Source organism: Colletes gigas, unplaced genomic scaffold (genome assembly GCF_013123115.1).
Source record: "Colletes gigas isolate AHSC1104 unplaced genomic scaffold, ASM1312311v1 Colletes_gigas_Sc00048, whole genome shotgun sequence".
NCBI classification, from domain to species: domain Eukaryota; kingdom Metazoa; phylum Arthropoda; class Insecta; order Hymenoptera; family Colletidae; genus Colletes; species Colletes gigas.
In genome coordinates, this window is record NW_025106677.1 from 273,021 (window position 1) to 292,270 (window position 19,250).

The window sequence follows — 19,250 nt, forward strand, 5'->3', positions numbered from 1 at the left end:
GTAAGCAATGGGTTTGAGCTGTCTGCAGATCATGAAAGCAAACTAGTGATGGATCTAAACCGAATAACTTACTCGACGTTGAATTGTCTACTTTCCAACATTATAAGCGCTATAGACTTAAACCTTAACACTTTGACTGCCACGTCACCCATATTTGTATGACAGGATTTACCATTATGATGTTAGAAAAATTAATTCCCAAGTTAAGACATCGAGGGAAATAAATTCGGATAGAATTTGTGAATTTTAACAAGGTTACGAAAATAAGTACTGAAACAAATTTTAGGTTATGTAACTTACAATGGTCTAAAATCAAGATTTTATTTTTGCAGAATATTATACGGTTTTAATCTGGCAGTGAACGTGTTAAGTGGACTTTCAGTCTCAACTGAATTATTTTACTTAATGTTCATTTTTACCAAATTGGTAAATGAAAATCAACCTTCTTTTAAAGCATTTCAAAAATAATGAACTAATGAAGGATTACATAAATTTTCAAATAATTATATTGACATCTATTAAACAATTATTAATTTAAACTTCCAAAGGGTTAAACCCATTGTTAAAGTAACAATGTATCATTTCGATTTCATCGAAATTTCGGGAGTGCAGTCTGAACGTGCATTACAAAATATCTGCGTATTCGAACAAAAATGTACGGAATTTCGCGTTCCAAGATCTAGTCACGGTAATTATTCAAAATAGGGGACACCTCACCGATTTCGACGATTTTCAAATATATTGTAGAACTCGACATTCTAAACAATTTTTTCTTATAGATGCAACCCTCGCTCGGTTTTAGTTTCCGAGATACTTGCAAAATTCTGTTGGTACTATAATAGAGAGACGACTTAATGGCTTGGCACGCTGATTGGTCGTAGAGCAATAGTGAATAGCGAAGTTTGTTCTAGCACGCATTGTCATTATTGCCTGAGACGATCGCAATTGCAATTCCGTCGCGTGACGAAGAACGCGAACGAAACTTATCAAGACAGAGTAAGATAGAACCATATTGAACGACATTGGCGTAGCCGTAAGCTCAGAGTATTAACCATGAACAGAACAAAAATGTATCTCTCGTGGATATAGAGATTCTACTACTATGTAACGTGACGTAAAGCAGGATTTTCTGGTGGGAATTAAGGGGATTCTCGTGTAACAACGTTTAAATTGAAACTTTCCTTTTTTATTTTTTTCACAAAGAATTAAATGATCTATTGTACTAGACTCTTGGGGTCATGAAAAGAGACCCTTAAACTATACGAAAATATTTTTTTATTTTAATAAATAGTAGCTAAATCTTTTAATCCTATCTGATAATGTTAACCATAGTTGATGTACAACTTAGAGATCAGAACGCAACAAATAAAAAATTTTCTTGAAGTTGGTTGATTTGCACTGTCACTGAACTAATTTTAAACAAAAAATATTGTCAATTTAAAAAAGTACAGCATCTTGAAGAAAATTTTTTTGGTATAGAAAATTTTTTTTTTGAATTTTTTTTATAGAAATTTTTTTCCAATTCTTTTAATAATATTTACAAATTTGTACAACGAGAAATAGTCAAAATTAGTGGTAGTACAGACTCTCGTAGACAGTCACGTACTGAAAAAGTGTTCTCATGGCTTCCACAATTCATTCCACAAAGATACATTTTTATGCGGCAGGTATCAAAAGGACGGGGAAAAATTGATAATCAAAAAAATGGCAGCATTTTGAAGTTGAAGTATCGATTTTTCTTGGTGTTTTTAACTTTAACATTCTACGAAAAAATAGAAAAACTAATGATTTTGACTTCATTCTGCTACGGACTTATAGCGACACATATACTGAAGGAACACGCCAAATTTGAACGGAATCGGTGCTGTAGATATTGTGATATCATGGAAACCAATTTAGAAAAGATAGTTTTAAGAAAACAGTATTTAAACAGAAAGTCCGTTTAAACGGGTATAGCTCGATCGAGCAATACGTTAATTTTAGGAGTTCAGTGATATACTTTTGCACATATATTTCGACGACTATATTTTTGAAGAAAATGCAAAAAAAGAATGAAATTTTTTGGCAGTTTACAGTAGAAGACCCCCTTTAAGTCTATAGTTCTCATAGTGTTGGAAAATAGAGAGATAATACAACATCAATTGAGTTAGTTGCTTAGATCCATTGCTAATTACTGCCTGCAACTCATTGCTTTTATCGAAACTTGCATTGTAACAAATATCAGCGTCAGTAGGATGTTTAATGGCTTAGGTGGTCATATCTACCAATCGAGAACTGTAGCGATTTAGTTCTTTTGCCCCTATGCCTTCTTGACTGCCAAGTTATATATTCTCTTTATTCTTCTTTTCTTCCTCTTTTCCTTCTACAATAAATCGTCCATAAGTGTCGTGAAATCTGTTTCATAACGGCCTAGTCTCCCTCGCCATTCCTAGCTACTAGCATGCCAAACGTACTTAAAGATATATTATTACTGCAACATTCTGCCTATCTTTACGTTATTTTTATTTTACTTTCTCAAATAATTTCATGCAGTTGTCTTTTTTACGTGCTATCATTGAACTGTAATAGTTACAAAATATATCAAATCTTGCGATCTCAAGCATTTTTAATCCCTTTGGAGTTTCGAAATTTTGAAGAGACAATAAATGCTTGCCACAAGAGAACCAATAAAACGAAACGTAGCTCAAAGAAGCACTATACAGGGTGTTCGACCACCGCTGGGAAAAATTTTAATAGAAAATTCTAGAGACCAAAATAAGACGAAAATCAAGAATACCAATTTGTTGATCGAGGCTTCGTTAAAAAATTATTAACGTTTAAAGTTCCGCCTGTAGAACCACTATCGCGTGCACGCAGCTGTTCGCGGATTGCCGTTCTACAGGCGGAACTTTAAATGTTAATAACTTTATAACAAAGCCCCAATCAACAAATTGGTATTCTTGATTTTCGTCTTATTTTGGCCTCTAGAATCTCCCATTATAATCTTTCTCACATGTGGCCGAACACCTTGTATAAAAAAACAAGACAAACAAATTACAGTCGATTGATGTCTAGAGTGTTAGAAACAAAAGACTTCTTATTAATAAATTCTTTTCTTCATTTCCGTGGAAATTATTATCGTCTTTCTAATCTTACGCGCGTTTGCTGAAACTTGAGATATGAATGTAAAATCGTATAAAAATTTTTCCTCTGGAAATATACTAAGAAACGCTTCTTTTAACACTCTGACTGCCACGTCTCCCGTATATGTAGATGTCAGAACTATGAAATTTAAAAAATTAATACCCCAGTCGGGGGTATTAAAAGAAATAAATCTGGGTTCGTGAATTTTACTAAGGTTACAAATATAAATAATATGACAAATTTTAAGTTGTTTACAATTGTCTCAAGTCAAAGTTTTGGCAATCAATTAACAAATATTTAATTCTAAAATTACAAAAATATAGGAATGAAATAATCTAGGTTTTTCTCATTTATTAATGAAAAGAAAAAATACTAGTGTTGGTAAGAGACTAAAAAATGGTGTTTAAAATATTTTTTACCGTGGAAGAATGGTAGCAAATTGCAAATCGGTTCTCGAGCAAAAATGTGTTTGACATGCCTGCTCTGTATAGGACAGAAGCGATTACCGACAAACTTTAATCGACGATCTTTTCCGTTTCTAGGCAAAAATATGAAAGCCGCTGGAGGTACGTTTATCGAATAGTTTGCATTTTCAGGGCTGCTCTGGGTAATTGCATCTTGAGGATGTGCCCGCATGCGTACCTTGGATCTATACTCTACACTTCTTTTCCTGCAACGTCTGCCGCACCCTTCGATTATCTTGTCTCAGAGACATTACTTATACAAATGATCTTTTCATACGTGCATGAACGAGACTTAGAAGAAGGTGTATACCGTAAAAAGTATCCCAGTAGTCGTAGTACGAGAAAAGGGACGATTTTTCGTGAAAAAACAAATCGAAATTATGCAATAGATTTTTTTTTGTGATCTCTCATTATCGGGAGGAACAATTTTTAAGATCTCTCGGGTGTACGTGCATTTTTTAATTGCAAATCTGAAACACCGTTCTGTATGCAGCAACACGAACAGCATTTTAGTAATGATAACTTTTTATTTCCGTGTGTAAATCCTTGATATGGGCTACGTTAATCATACAAGTAGGAAATAGCACATCTTTAAAATTAAAATTCACTCGAAGTACGCACGTGTGTAATTGTTACAGTGGAATGATTCAATGCGGACGTCAAACCATGAGAAAAAGTTATGAACATATCGAAGTCACTTGTAATCGTGTGTAATCTAACGATGCAGTTTGAATTTCCTAACGCGGTACGACATGGAGCGATATTTTCAAAATTGTCTCCAATAAATTGATTTGTAATTAACATTAAATCAATCTAATACAGTTTATGCATATAATATTGAAGTTCATTTGCAAAGACTTAGAATTATACATGCAACGCGTACAGTCACGTGTACGCATGCTCCATAAGCTTTCGAAATTATTTTTCTCGATAACGAAAGATGATAGAAAAAATATTATATTTTCGATTCATTTTGCATAAATGATTATCTTCTTCTCGGTTCTACTACGATTACACAAATACAAGATGTAGAAATTGTGAATTTGTTGCGTACGGAAAATTTTTTAAGACGCGACTAATGAGATTTTCTTCAGATTTCGAGAACAGGTTTGGAAAATTGTTTAATAGATTTTAAAGACACTTTGTTCTTTTAAACGAAAGACCACGTGTTCCAACTAAAGTATCGGTTACTTTTAAAACGAGGAGGTCACTCGAGATCATAAATATGTAACAAAGTCAGTTTAAAATTTGGTTTACATTGTAAAACAGCTTATTCGTTGAACTTTGCCTTTTCGACCTACTTGATACACTTCCTTTATGTAGATTTTGCTTTGATTCTTATTTAGTAAATAAAGTTGTTAAATTAAAAAAGAAAGTATGTTCTGACGAAAAATTTGAAATCGATACTTTCTACATTCAGTGTGTTCGATGTTGCAAAATATCTTTTTCAGATGGTTGCACTGGATAAATCGTATACTATGTATATGTGTACTTCAAATAACTTTGTAAATATTGATTTTAAGTAAAATTGATACGAACAAATATTGTACAATTTTAAAGTGGATTTCATGTTTTTATATATTCAGGACATTTTACATGTAATCTGACACAGTGTGTGCCACCTAAAAGCAATGGATATTTACATTTTCCAAGTAGAAAGATTTTACTGAAGAGCACCGAATCATACGGTCGAAACTTTTGAAAATTTTGAAAATATATAATATCGTTTTACTAAATTGTTCTTATTGATTAAATAAGAATCATTTTTAAGGTTAATTCCATGACAATTTCACACAACTCATTATTTTCAGTGTAAGCGTTAATTGAATAAAAAATAGCCTTATTTTTTAAACAATTATGAAATCAGCTATTTGTAAAGTTTTGAAAAATCCTTCGATTTACATATGCATTAGTACAGACTACAAGACATCCAAATTTCGTCTAAAATCAAAATTTGACTTCAAAAATTACCCAGTTTGACATTCAGTGATTTTGATATCTAAGGTGTTCGACCACCCCTGGCAAAAATTTTAATGGGAGGTTCTAGAGGCCAAAATTAGACGAAAATCAAGAATACCAATTTGTTGATGGAGACTTCGTTAAAAAGTTATTAACGTTTAAAGTTCCGCCCGTACTGATTTTTTTTCCTGAAAATACGCAGAATTTCGGTGGTATGTCCATTCACCAAAAATTATTGTAATTGACCCCCGCAACCGAAAATAATTTCTCCATGAATGATTTGAAATTTTTTAATTTAATTTGTTAATAACATTTTAACGACGCCTCAATCAGGAAATTGATATTCTTGATTTTCGTCTTATTTTGGCCTGCAGAATCTCCCATTAAAATTTCTCCCAGGGGTGGCCGAACACTCTATACATATACGAGCAAACACATAACATTTGCTACTTTAATAAAGAGAAGGTTATTTTAAAAATCTTAACGTCCCCAAAACATAACACTTTTTCACAGAAACAATTTTTCCATATTTGCTTCGATCTATAAAGAGAATCACATTGGTCGTATCTTAAAAATCTCCCTGCACAAAACGGACCATTTCATTTTGATTGCTTCAAATATCCCTATTGCTTACTTCGAGAAGGAAAAAGTGTAATAGAAAGAGATTGGTTTGAAAATTAGATTCTTCGGGCCTACATTTAAAAAAATATAAATATGTCGTTCCAAGCCAAACCGATCACTTCGAACGATATGTGTCAGGGACTTTGTTGAAATTGGGGAGAATTAGGGAGGGTTTAAGTCATCGTTTTGTTGATCCCTAATTAGTTTAAGAAATACACTTACGGTGAATATAATTTTATGTCATCGATGGAACTGTATCTTAGGTCTATCAAACCCTTACTATTAGCAATGTAGCGTTCATAATCTTTTCCATACTTGCTTAATTCTCGGTCACAGCTTGTCACTGTCCTATATTTGAACTTCGTAAGCATGCATTTCTTCTTTCTTCAATCATCAATTACTGATGTTACTTTTCTTTTCATTCAGTAGTTGGTACTGCTAAAAATCAGTATTAATATTACCATTAATATCTTAATAAAAACAGGTATTAGGGGACAATACCACTTTTTTTTTGCAAATTTTCTGAAACTTCAAGCGTTTAAGAATACTTTACTAAAATATTCAAACGAGATTCGAACTATTAACGAAGGCATAACGTTTTCAAGTCTAGTCAAATTAACAATTCGCATTCGTTATTCGTGAATAAAACATTCCCAACTCTTGTTTATTATGGCATGTTATACATTTTTATTTATAAAAATATGCAACATACGACATCGTTGAACTTCATTAATACATGAATTTGACTTTTTGATCATATCTCAAAACAGATAACTCGAAATCTGAGCAGGATAGAACATATACTTAATTCGTATATCGTTTTTCACTTGATTTAGTCAATTTTAGATATTTTAATTCTAAAATATCCTGTGCATAAATTTAAAAATCATCTGGTTTCACTTTACAACCTACTATCAAGAATCATGGCATCAAAAATATTATTCATCAGTATCGAAAAATTTCCCCTAAATTAAACAACTTCTGCCTCTTACAGTTCCTCTCGTAGTTAAGAACAACGGTGATATTTGACTCGATCGAAGTAAGCAGATCACCAGGCGCATTATAGAAAGTCTCAACTTTTTAAAGTTCCAATCTTCGAATGCATCGGACCGCATGTTCCCAGCGTAGCGATTTTAGTTACTCGTAGAAGCAGAGACCAAAAATGATAGTTATGTCAAAAATTTGATAGAAGAACATCCATAAAAAATAGATTTTTATATACACAAAGGGTAGTCACCGTCAAATTTTAAAGAACTTTTTGAAAAATGCTTAAAAAACTTAACTTCTACATACGTGTTGTGGTTACTAATTAATTATTATAAATTAGTATAATTATTTTTGGTTACCGACAACAAATATTTTTGATTGCGAATAATCATTTTCGACTAGCAATCTAATAATGATAATAATGATTGGTAACAGTCGGGAGTAAGCAGACATAGTGCTGATTATATTTGTAACCAGAATGAAATTTTGATTCTTGATAATAGTTACTCTCAACTAATATAAAATTCTGCTCATCAATAATGGGTGTTCATAACCAAAAACTATTTTAGTTAAATATAATTGTTATTTGTGACCAAAAGCAATTTTCGCCAATTATAATCGTTATTTCTAACAGAAATTATTTTAAACAGAAAATATACAGGGTGTTCGGCCACCTCTAGCAAAAATTTTAATGAGCGATAGTAGAGGCCAAAATAAGACGAAAATCAAGAATACCAATTTGTTGATGGAAGCTTCGTTAAAAAGTTATTAACGTTTAAAGTGCCGCCCTTACTGAATTTTTTTCTCGAAAATGCGCAAGATTTCGGGGGTATGTCTATTCACCAAAAATGACTGTAATTGAACCCTACAACCGAAAATAATTTTTCCACAACGATTTGCAATTTTTTAATTTTCTCGAATAATTTCACACCTTCTCTATTTTTTTTCTCGAAAGTGGGCAGGATTTCGTGGGTATGTCTAATAACAAAAACTGATTGTAATTGACCCCCGCAACCGAAAATAATTTTTCCACAACGATTTGCAATTTTTTTTCTCCGTTGAAAAATTTAGGCACCTAATTGGATTTTCCGTAAGGAATTTTTTTCTCGAAAGTGCGTACGATTTTGGAGGTACGTGTAATGATAAAAAATGATTGTAATTGATCCCCGCAACCGAAAATAATTTTTTTAGAACGATTTGAAAAATTTTTTTTTGCCGAAAAATTTCAGCACCTACTCGATTTTTTTTCTCGAAAGTAGATAGGATTTCGGAGGTATGTGTACTCACCAAAAATGATTGTAGTTGACCCCCGCAACCGAAAATAATTTTTCCAGAACGATTTGAAATTTTTGAATTTAATTGTTAATAACTTTTTAACGAAGCTTCCATCAACAAATTAGTATTCTTGATTTTCGTCTTATTTTGGCCTCTACTATCGCTCATTAAAATTTTTGCTAGAGGTGGCCGAACACCCTGTATAGTGGACAGGTTGTGAAAAAGCTATCAATGGAGATTAATCAAAATAGTACTTTTGTTACACAAGTAAACTTTATTTATTACGTATCTGTATGGTAAATTATTTGATAATGAACTGTAAAAAATATTTTTATTGCTAAACAAGTAAATTGCATTTAATGGAAAAATAAGCAATTGTAAAGGGACAAAAATAAGTAGGCGCTCGATTAACGTGTTACTTTCTATCGAAATGTGTAAATAAATGCATTTATTTCGAACGAATCTATCGGTGTCTATTATAGATAAAGAGTGTTTGTTAAATAATATTAAAATAATAAAAACGAAAGAAATGTCACTACAAGTTCGAGATTTGATTGTTTCGGATTGTTGTAGGAGCATAAATTATCATACGATAGCTTGGAAATTTACTGTATCAAAAAGTGCTGCCGAAAAAATGTATAAAAAGTTTTTATTGCATTATAAAATCGTTGTGAATACAAGTGATGCAGTACATCACAAGATGATCGTCGAATTGTTCGAGAAAGCTGACGAGATCATCGCGAAACATTTTAGAGTCACTAAAAATTGTATCAACGAAAACAGTAAGACGAAGTCTACATGACGTTAGGTTGAAAAGCTACAAGACTATATGTTTAGCTTTTGTTAAAAAATATTTAAATATGGCAATGTCATTTTGAACAAAATAATATAAATGGATGAAAACAAATGGAATTGTGACAGCTTAAAAAAAGATGTCTAGTTTGAAGAAAATTAAATTAAAAGTTCAAGAAATCGTGTATTACACCGACTGTTTTTTGGTGGTGGATCACTAATGGTGTAGGGATGCTTATCGTGGAATGGAGTTAGAACTTTAGTACAATAAATGGGATTATAAATGCAGAACAATATATTTACAATATATATTCATATATTATAAACAAAAATTTAGAAGAGGTCAAAATGGTTCTTAACGGAGAATTTGTCTTGCAAGATAATGACCCTAAGTGGCGAAAATTACTAAAAGATTATTTGTGGATTCCTGTATAAAATTACTTGAATGGTCATTTCAGAGTTCAGATTTGAATTCGACTGAAAATTTATGGTGTATAATAGATGTTATGTTCCATTGAAAAAGCAGGGTAGATCTTTTTCGTGGCCCGATAATAATATAAAACGTAATTCATTCAGGTTTAATAAATCATACAGCGAAATAAACCTGTTTCTATAGTAATACACACGCACGAGATTTCCCCGCGACCGCGTGGCGAACTTCTCTTGGGGGGTTCCCCTACGGTCGACCAGTACTCCAACGTAAAGTGCCATTGTGCGGCCATATGCACGCCACACTTTTTAACAATATGCAGTTGAAACCATAAACAAAGATTATATTGAAAACTTAATAAATAGTATGCTACGACGTTTGGAGGCAGCAATTAAGGCAAAAGGTAGTAATACAAAACATTAATATTTTTATATTTCATGTTTTATAAGATGTTCATTTACTTCTTTTGTCTCTTCACAATTGTATTATTCATTAAACGCAATTTACTTGTATAAAAATGGAAATATTTCTTATAATTCTTCAGCAAATAAGTTATATGCCATATAGGTACGTAATAAATAAAGTTTATTTACAGTTGGTTCCAAAAGTACTATAGGTTTATAAGTAAAAATTTAAGCAAAATTTAGTTTTAATGAATATGAATTTTAAAAATTTTATTAATTCATTTTACTATATTATATAAAGGTTTTCAAATCAATCATGATACATGAAAGGAAAGTACACGTTTCGAAGATATGTACACGCAAAATGAAAGACAGAAAAGTATTCGGACATTTCTTATCGTGTATATTATGGCAATAGTATTATTTTGATTAATCTCTATCGATAGTTATTAGGTCGTCCCAGAATATCGTGCCGGTGTTCTGAAATTGACGAGGATAAAATTTGCAATTTAATAGAAAAAAAAACAAAATTTGTCAGTTCAGAGGATTTCTGAAATTCTAAATATACTAACACCAACAATTCATAGATAGATATTGTGTCAAAAGCTCGAAGGTTGAAATCCACACTGGCTTACGAAACGAAATTTTCTTGATAGTGCTGAAGTTTGCATGAATATTCTTCTTAACATATAATAAAGTCGAACCTGTTAAGAAATAAGATACAAAAATCTCTAGGCATTAGTGAGTATACAATTTGAAAATGTCAATGTTGTAATGAAAAACGTTGAACTACATTCTAATAAAAAATCAAAGGAGTTTTGCAACGACGATACAGTGGCTTTGCCAAAGAAAAGGGAGAAAATTGTTTACTTGTTTACGAGAAGAGGTTTACTGTTTTTCATAAAATTTCATTATACGTTCAAAATATTACTTTAAGTTGTAGTACAAAACTCAACACGAACGTATGGGACGACCTAACATTTTCATTGTCCATTTAAATATTGAAATACTTTCAAGTCGTTCATCTTTGAAACAATGTTTACAATAAAAGTAAAAAAGAATCTTAAAAATATTGAAGCAATAAGTACGCTATTAATTGATTTTGTCCACTCAAGAATTAAACTGAAGTTGCTATAGATAGCTATTGACAGCTATAGATAGTCTGGAGACTGTAAAATGGCAAGCATTGCTAAAAATCGCGCAAATGTTCTAGCCAAGCTGATACTTTTGTCCCCGACTGTAATGGTTGTAGTTGAATTTTATCAAAATTTCCATTACAATAGTCATGGTCTCTGTATAGAAGACGCGGCAGTCGATTCGATCTCGAGATTCGCGCGAAGTGGTTGAATGCCCGCGATACAGAACGGTCGTTCTTTTGTTCGATTTCAGACAAATGTTGAACAAACGCGAGCCGGTGTATCAGGCGCTATGGGCGGGTCCGTGCGACTTCGACGAGGTGCTGATAAGCCCAGTGATGATACAAGACCACATGCCGGACAATATGCTGAAAGCATTGAACAAGGTAAGCCACGCGGATCCGATAATCGGACAGATAAAGAGGTCGCAAACGCCGGTTAGCCGAATGCCCTCGGTAAGACCCGGTAATTACGAGCTCTTGGAAGAAACTGCGAACGATCTGGATGTTCCGAGGGGAGCGGACAAGTCTCGGAACAACGTGCTAGCCGGTGTACAGATTAATGGACACGTTAGAGATTGCGACGCCGGTAATACGGAAATTCAAATTGCCACGATCAATGTCACGGAAACCATTATCGTCAATGTCGAGGTACACGAACGAAAGGATACACAATCTGGATCCCGATGACGCGACACGCTCGACACCCGGTGTCGACCGACGTAGATCGACGAACGATTCAACGACACGTTATTGTTTTATAATTTTTACTTTTCTAAGTAATTATCTATGATGTTAACGATCTCGACGATTTTCATTCGAAGTATGTTAACGGAAAAAGGTTCACGTTCCAGAGCGAAGAATGATGGTCACTCGGTCCTTGGTTTTCGAGATTCTATTAGTAGAAATCTCGATTACAGTACGAGGATGTACTAGAAATCTGATGTGTCTCGATGATTTGTTAAAGTTTTTCATTGATCCATTTAACAATATCTGTGGGTTTAATGGCATAGTGTAATTAATTTGATTACTACGCTACTGTGCGTCCGCGAGAAGGTAGCTAGTGAAAGAATGCGGCTCCGATTGGTCCCCCACTCTAGAGTTTGGCGAGCAACGGTATCACATTGGCCGAAACGACGAAAGTGGGGATGGGCGGAGCGAGCGGAATACTGCCCTGCCCCCTGTGTCGCCCCACTAGCCAACTTCTCGCAAACGCACAGTACATAGCGTAATATAATTGATTTTGTAGATACACTACATTGTTTTTAACCAGTTTTTCAAGTAGCTTTTACTGTCTGCTTCTTAACTATTCACAGAACATCCCGTAGCATATGGGAACCGTTTGCATATGAAGGCAATAAACACAGTCATATAAACATACGTTCAGTAACCTAGTAATATTAAGAAGTGTTTACAAAATTAGAATGCAAGGCCCAACCAGTCAGATACTAGGTTCTGTATTTAAATAGTTAGGTCGAATTAATTAAATTACATATCCAATTTCTGAAACACAATTAATCCAACATAAAATTCGCTTTAACTCGAACACAACTTCAAATAGGATATACGTTTATACGAATATTTTTTATTATTCTTATGTGCAAAATTAATTGCTGAAGCGGTTCCTATATGCTACAAAACACCCTGTTATGCTAAAACGCAAAAATAGATAATCATTACGAAGCTTTTCTGTTCGATTTTCTTGTATCCAGTGACTAAATTTGCTTTTGTCCAATTATTGATGCTTGCGTAAAGTCAAAAGTACGATTATTGGGGCGTCTTGGTGTTTTCTTATTAAAATAACTTTTTTCCACTAACAGAACAGTAATTTTTTAATCAATTGAACCTAGTAATTAAATGTCAGAGAGATTTTATTTTTCTTTAATCATCCGATTAACGAGTCTTTTCTTTAATGAATTTATTGAACGAATATCTAGTCAAACCTCAAACCAACAAAGGATTCGGTCTGAATCCGGCTTCATGACAATAACGACGAGTAAACAATATTATTTAATCTCTTATCTTCTAATATAATCTCAATACTAGGTTCGAGCAACCCTTAATCATCGATGATATTTACAAGAAAACATACTTTCGATGCTTATTTTTTAATAGACTTTTGCACAATGACAGTAACAATAACGTAAAACAAATCATAGTAGGGAAAAGTGAAAGGGTAGCATTTGATAATGATTATCGGTAACAAAAACAAATTTAGGTCATTTATAATTGTTATTTATCTGCCAACGGTGTTTAAATTACCAAGAATAAAAAATCCCTCAGAAATTTAATTAAGTATTTTTTCAGCCATTAATGCTCTACGTTCAAACCACGTTTCATTAGCTTCAATATTTTAAGCACTGTCACTGTGCAAAGGTTTGTTAAAAAGCGATAGTCATACTTACGTACGTTTTCTTGTCGGTGACATTCCCCCTCTAACATACTTCGAAGTCCTCGAAATCGACGGTGTAGTTACCAAAATAAATAATTACTCTTTTTTTTATATTACAGAACTTTTTTTTTATACCGATTATTTCGAATTCTACTGTTCCGACTGAAAAGAGAACCACAGTAATCTTGTACGCTTTAGAATAGAATGAATTCCACTTAATTTATTGCGTGAACGTCCCTGTATACGATTATTTATTACAACAGGAGAAACCACGGCCGAAGTGATTGTAATTGTAGTCTTTGTTGAATTAGAGTAGTGCTCTGTTTTTTTTTTTGTTTTGTATGTTGTTATCGTTTTTTTTACTGTTGCATTTACTTAACAGGAATAATTTTACAGCGGAGATCGTGTACATTGTGTTTTTTTATTCTCGTTCAACATGTAGCATAACATTAACGCAAAAATATATGAAGTAAGAAGTTGTTGAAAGTTTCCGTATTGGACGTTACACTTACTTTTGTTTCAGTTGCAGCTAAGATCAATAAAACAGTTAACACGCATGTCCCACGACACTGCATGAATTACTGTAACATTTGCAAACAATTATATAAGTAGTTTCCCCACGTAATTCTATAATTTTTTTTTTGTTTTTCGTTCCATTAGTTTTGTGCCCTGTTGAGAGTTTTTGTTTCACTTTGATTTTTACTGCATCCAAAACGACTGGACAGAGTTGTGCGCGTATCAATCGTACGGATAATTTATTCGCGCGAGGCGAGCTGCAATCGAGAAAGCAATAAATTAACTTAATCCACGTAACGAAATTATTTCGCACAAACAACTGTGGTATATTTTTTTATACACGATACCGTTCGTGCGAGAAACGGAATCTCATTAGACAAGTAAGGCGAATATTGTAAAAGAAATCGTGCTCGAACCCTGTATACTTCGATGGTCGTTTTGATTGCATATTGTAACAACTTGATTCTGTATAATTTGCAATGTACGCTACTTTGATCAATATACTTTGTACCATAAAAATGTTGTTGTTCATTTATTAGATATCGCTTCCTAATTCTGTGCTTGGAGCATTTGAAAGTAAACGTTAGCATCGGAGACAAGTACAGCGTGTATGATTAATCATTGTTTACATTATTTATATTGTACGTTTGATTGCTGCTTCTATTGTTTAACGCGAAGCTGATATTCCATAAATAATAGATGCATAAGGGAAGCAATTATGCAGGCTATATTCCAGTCGAATTCCAAGATAATGAAGAAAATTCTTATTTAAACGTATGCCAAATTTGACCTCCCTTCCGAGGTCCAACCACCATTCTACTTCGACAATATTTAGTTACAAAGACTACTAGTATAACTGATTTTATTAAACTGTATTTCAATTAGCAAACAAAGTACCATTAGATTGTGAGTCGTTTATATTATATTATGTAGTTTATGCATGACGTTACACTAGTGCATTTCAGCCAAGTATTCAGACTTATTGCTTAGTCCCTAACATGTATAGTAACGTACGAATGTTTTATGATCTGAATTTTTTTGTTTTTTCTTCCAACGGTAAGGCTTGATGAAAGGGTATAGCCGAATAAGGGGGTCAAATGTGCCCCCAAACCGAATAGAACGAGCCACGGGTCATTCGATAGCAAAAAAAAAATAACCCCTGTGTGCAAATTTTTAACTTGAAATCACGACCGTGGGGGTAGTAATGGGGTGAAAACGAAAATCATGTTTTTGAATTATTTCTCTTGACCTATTGAGTAAAAAAATGTAAAAAATTTCAGAGACATTTCGGGTACCGGGGCACATACTTTGGGAGATTTTCAGATTTTTTGATTGAAGAACCAGGTAGTGAAAAATAAAAAACAGCAAAAAATGCCGAAAAATGCCGATTACGTATTGAAGGAGGCCCGGAACTACTTTTATACTTTTACAGTAAACAGGTATTACTATTACTATTACTCTCAATTTTTTTCAGATTTTTCATTTTGGTGCGCCGCAGTGAAAAAAAATAAAAACCGAGTTTTTCCTCGTTTTCTGCGTATTAGAGTAACTTACACGTTGAATTTTTATGCATCCTTCAATATATAAGTGTTTTGTAGACTGTTTAATGTTTCTACACTAAGCAGAATTACATAACAATTGAAACAAATAAAATAAAGCCAACCGTTGAGCGCAATATATCCTAGAAAATCAATGATATTTTCAACGGCGTCGGTGGCGCAGCGTTAGAGTGTCTGACTGCTGAACCGCTGGAAGTTTTTTTACCGTAGGTTCGAGTCTCTCTTCTGGACTTAGTATTTTTTTTTCTTCATTATTTTTTTTTTCAAATTCTAACTATATAACAATGCTTTATATTTATTTATAAGTCTTGAAGTGTTTTTTGCGTTTTTATTTTTTTTGTCAACCACGATTATTGTTTAACATCTCTTACACTGAAATTAATGTGAAATGTTAGTTTTCAAATCTCTTACCTTTGACTATTGTGAATGGATCGGAGCAGACGATTGTATATTGGCTTACTATTACTTTTTCTCGCCCTTCGATCAAGCAGATCTTTCCTTCTCGTTCTCTTTCTTTGATAAATATGAATGTTTGCTGCGGCTTTAGTATCTAACGTAGACATGTAAGGGCCATTCCACGCCAAATCTATTAACCCACTCTCTGCCAATGATACTTTTTTCTAATAAACCCATTTTTAAGTACCAGTTTGATCGTTTCATGCTTATTTTTGAATGAAGTATCATTGCTCGATGGAAACCACGGGGAAAAATGATTAATTGTCCTACCTGCGTTACGAAGGAAATAAAAACGCAAAAAATACTCCAAGACTATATTTATACATATTTCAGGTTAAAATATTTGTAAAATGCTATCAGAACATTTATAAATAAATATAAAGCATTGTTATATAGTTAGAATTTGAAAAAAAAAATAATGAAGAAAAAAAAATACTAAGTCCAGAAGAGAGACTCGAACCTACGGTAAAAAAACTTCCAGCGGTTCAGCAGTCAGACACTCTAACGCTGCGCCACCGACGCCGTTGAAAATATCATTGATTTTCTAGGATATATTGCGCTCAACGGTTGGCTTTATTTTATTTGTTTCAATTGTTATGTAATTCTGCTTAGTGTAGAAACATTAAACAGTCTACAAAACACTTATATATTGGAGGATGCATAAAAATTCAACGTGTAAGTTACTCTAATACGCAGAAAATGAGGAAAAACTCGGTTTTTATTTTTTTTCACTGCGGCGCACCAAAATGAAAAATCTGAAAAAAATTGAGAATAATAGTAATAGTAATACCTGTTTACTGTAAAAGTATAAAAGTAGTTCCGGGCCTCCTTCAATACGTAATCGGCATTTTTCGGCATTTTTTGCTGTTTTTTATTTTTCACTACCTGGTTCTTCAATCAAAAAATCTGAAAATCTCCCAAAGTATGTGCCCCGGTACCCGAAATGTCTCTGAATTTTTTTACATTTTTTTACTCAATAGGTCAAGAGAAATAATTCAAAAACGTGATTTTCGTTTTCACCCCATTACTACCCCCACGGTCGTGATTTCAAGTTAAAAATTTGCACACAGGGGTTATTTTTTTTTTGCTATCGAATGACCCGTGGCTCGTTCCATTCGGTTTGGGGGCACATTTGACCCCCTTATTCGGCTATACCCTTTGTATTATTGTTGGATATAAGATTTATTATATAAAGAAATATCATGAAAAAAATAATCGCTACTCTTTCATGTGTATTTACTTGAAGTAATAAACTAGCTCCATTAAAAAAATATAACTCTTAAATATGTTTTGTCACAAATTCGAAATTGGAAACATCGTTGGGAAACCACATTTTACAATACAGTGGAATTCATACAAAATTGAAGAAATATAACTTTCACTATGATAACAGACCAAAGTATAAGTCAAATTGGATTCAACAAAGGCTTATCTACAGTGTTCCTTATCTCGTAGTCTCAAAAAAAATTAGAAAAACGCCAGTTATGAACCGCCAGGAATAGTTAACAGATATTTTATATTAAAAAATAATGAAATTATTTCAAACTTAATACAATCGATAAAGCTTTAATTGAGACAAGGGTTATCCCACGAAATATTAATAGCCTTTAAATTGGTATATTATTGATTACACAAAGACCTATATTTGTACCATATAGTAAATATGTTTCAGATAAATAGATAGATTTATTTATTTCAGCTTATAATACCAGGAAATGGACTCGATTTAACATTAAGTATTATTAAGAATTATCGTATGTCTCTCATTATACCGTGGATCTTTATGCTAATTCATATTTTTATTAATAGAATTAATGAAATGGAAGTTTTCTAGAGGTTTGTCTCAAACTCTAAATATATTAATTCGGATCTTACGTATTTCTTATATTTATGCATATGAAGTCCATTCTATAGTTCTTCGAGAACTAAAATTTCCCATAAATGCATAGACATCCGCAGTCTATTCATCATTTATCTCGTTAATAGAGTAAATATGTTTTATTTACATAAAGAAAAAAGATCTTTCTAGCTTTTTATTTACTCTTATACTGTCTCGAAGATTGAGAATTGTACTTTAATCGCATTAATTACATTTCGAAAGAACGTCATGTAAATACTAATAAAATTAAGTTGAACAAGTTTCATCTTCGTGTACGCACACTTTTGTGGATCACTATAAAGTCAGTAATGTTACTGTATACAGGGTGTTCGGCCACCCCTAAGAAAAATTTTAATGAGACATTCTAGAGGCCAAAATAAGACGAAAATCAAGAATATCAATTTCTTGATTGAGGTTTTGTTAAACAGTTATTAAAAAATTAAATTAAAAAGTTCCAAATCGTTCTGGAAAAAAATATTTTTAGTTGCGCGGGTCGATTACAATCATTTTTGGTGAATAGACATACCCCCGAAATCCTGCGCATTTTTGAGAAAAAAATTCAGTACAAGCGGAAGTTTAAACGTTAATAACTTTTTAACGAAGCCTCCATCAACAAATTTGTATTCTTGATTTTCGTCTTATTTTGGCCTCTAGAATGTCCCATTATTATTTTTCCCAAGTGTGGCCGAACAGCCTGTATAATCTATACATAACACGTTGCATACGAAAGTATATCGACGTTGTCAATAGACAGGGGTTGTATCCGTAGTTAATTATAAAACGTTATATAAACTGGTATAGCACGAATGGTATAGCATCATTTTCTTCAAATAATCACATTTAAAATAATGAACAGCGTTCGTCTTGTTTGCAGTATTTTTTAACACAGTATGTCTTCATACCCAATAGTAATCTAAATATCTTCAGCTTTTATTTTTAGAAGAAAATTTGAAAAAATCTGACTGAATTTTTACACGTCACTGTAAATTCACTAGATTTTCAATTTGGGGACCATTCAGAAATTTGATCATTTGGTAATTCTACATCCATCATAAGTACTCGAGCAACGTCTACGAGAAGACTGCTAAGAGATTAGATAAAATGCCTGGAATATTTGAAAGATTGGGAAACACTATAGAAAAATGTTTCGAGCTTAAATTTTTGGGTCATAAATGGTCACTTGGAGCACTTTAAACTCTGCATATTGCTAGAGCAGAAAAATGGTTATAACTCAGAAGGAAGATCAAATATAGGACGT

At 32.8% G+C, this 19,250-nt stretch overlaps 1 protein-coding gene across 1 annotated transcript in view; it reads left to right on the plus strand.

The window, feature by feature from the left end:
* LOC122403301 (diacylglycerol lipase-alpha) overlaps positions 1 to 19,250 on the plus strand; it is a 239,797-nt gene that overhangs the window by 197,053 nt on the left and 23,494 nt on the right. The window contains exons 14-15 of the mRNA XM_043406755.1: positions 3,666 to 3,689; positions 11,445 to 11,577. Coding sequence (XP_043262690.1) covers positions 3,666 to 3,689; positions 11,445 to 11,577 — 157 coding nt within the window. The remainder of the gene's footprint in view (positions 1 to 3,665; positions 3,690 to 11,444; positions 11,578 to 19,250) is intronic.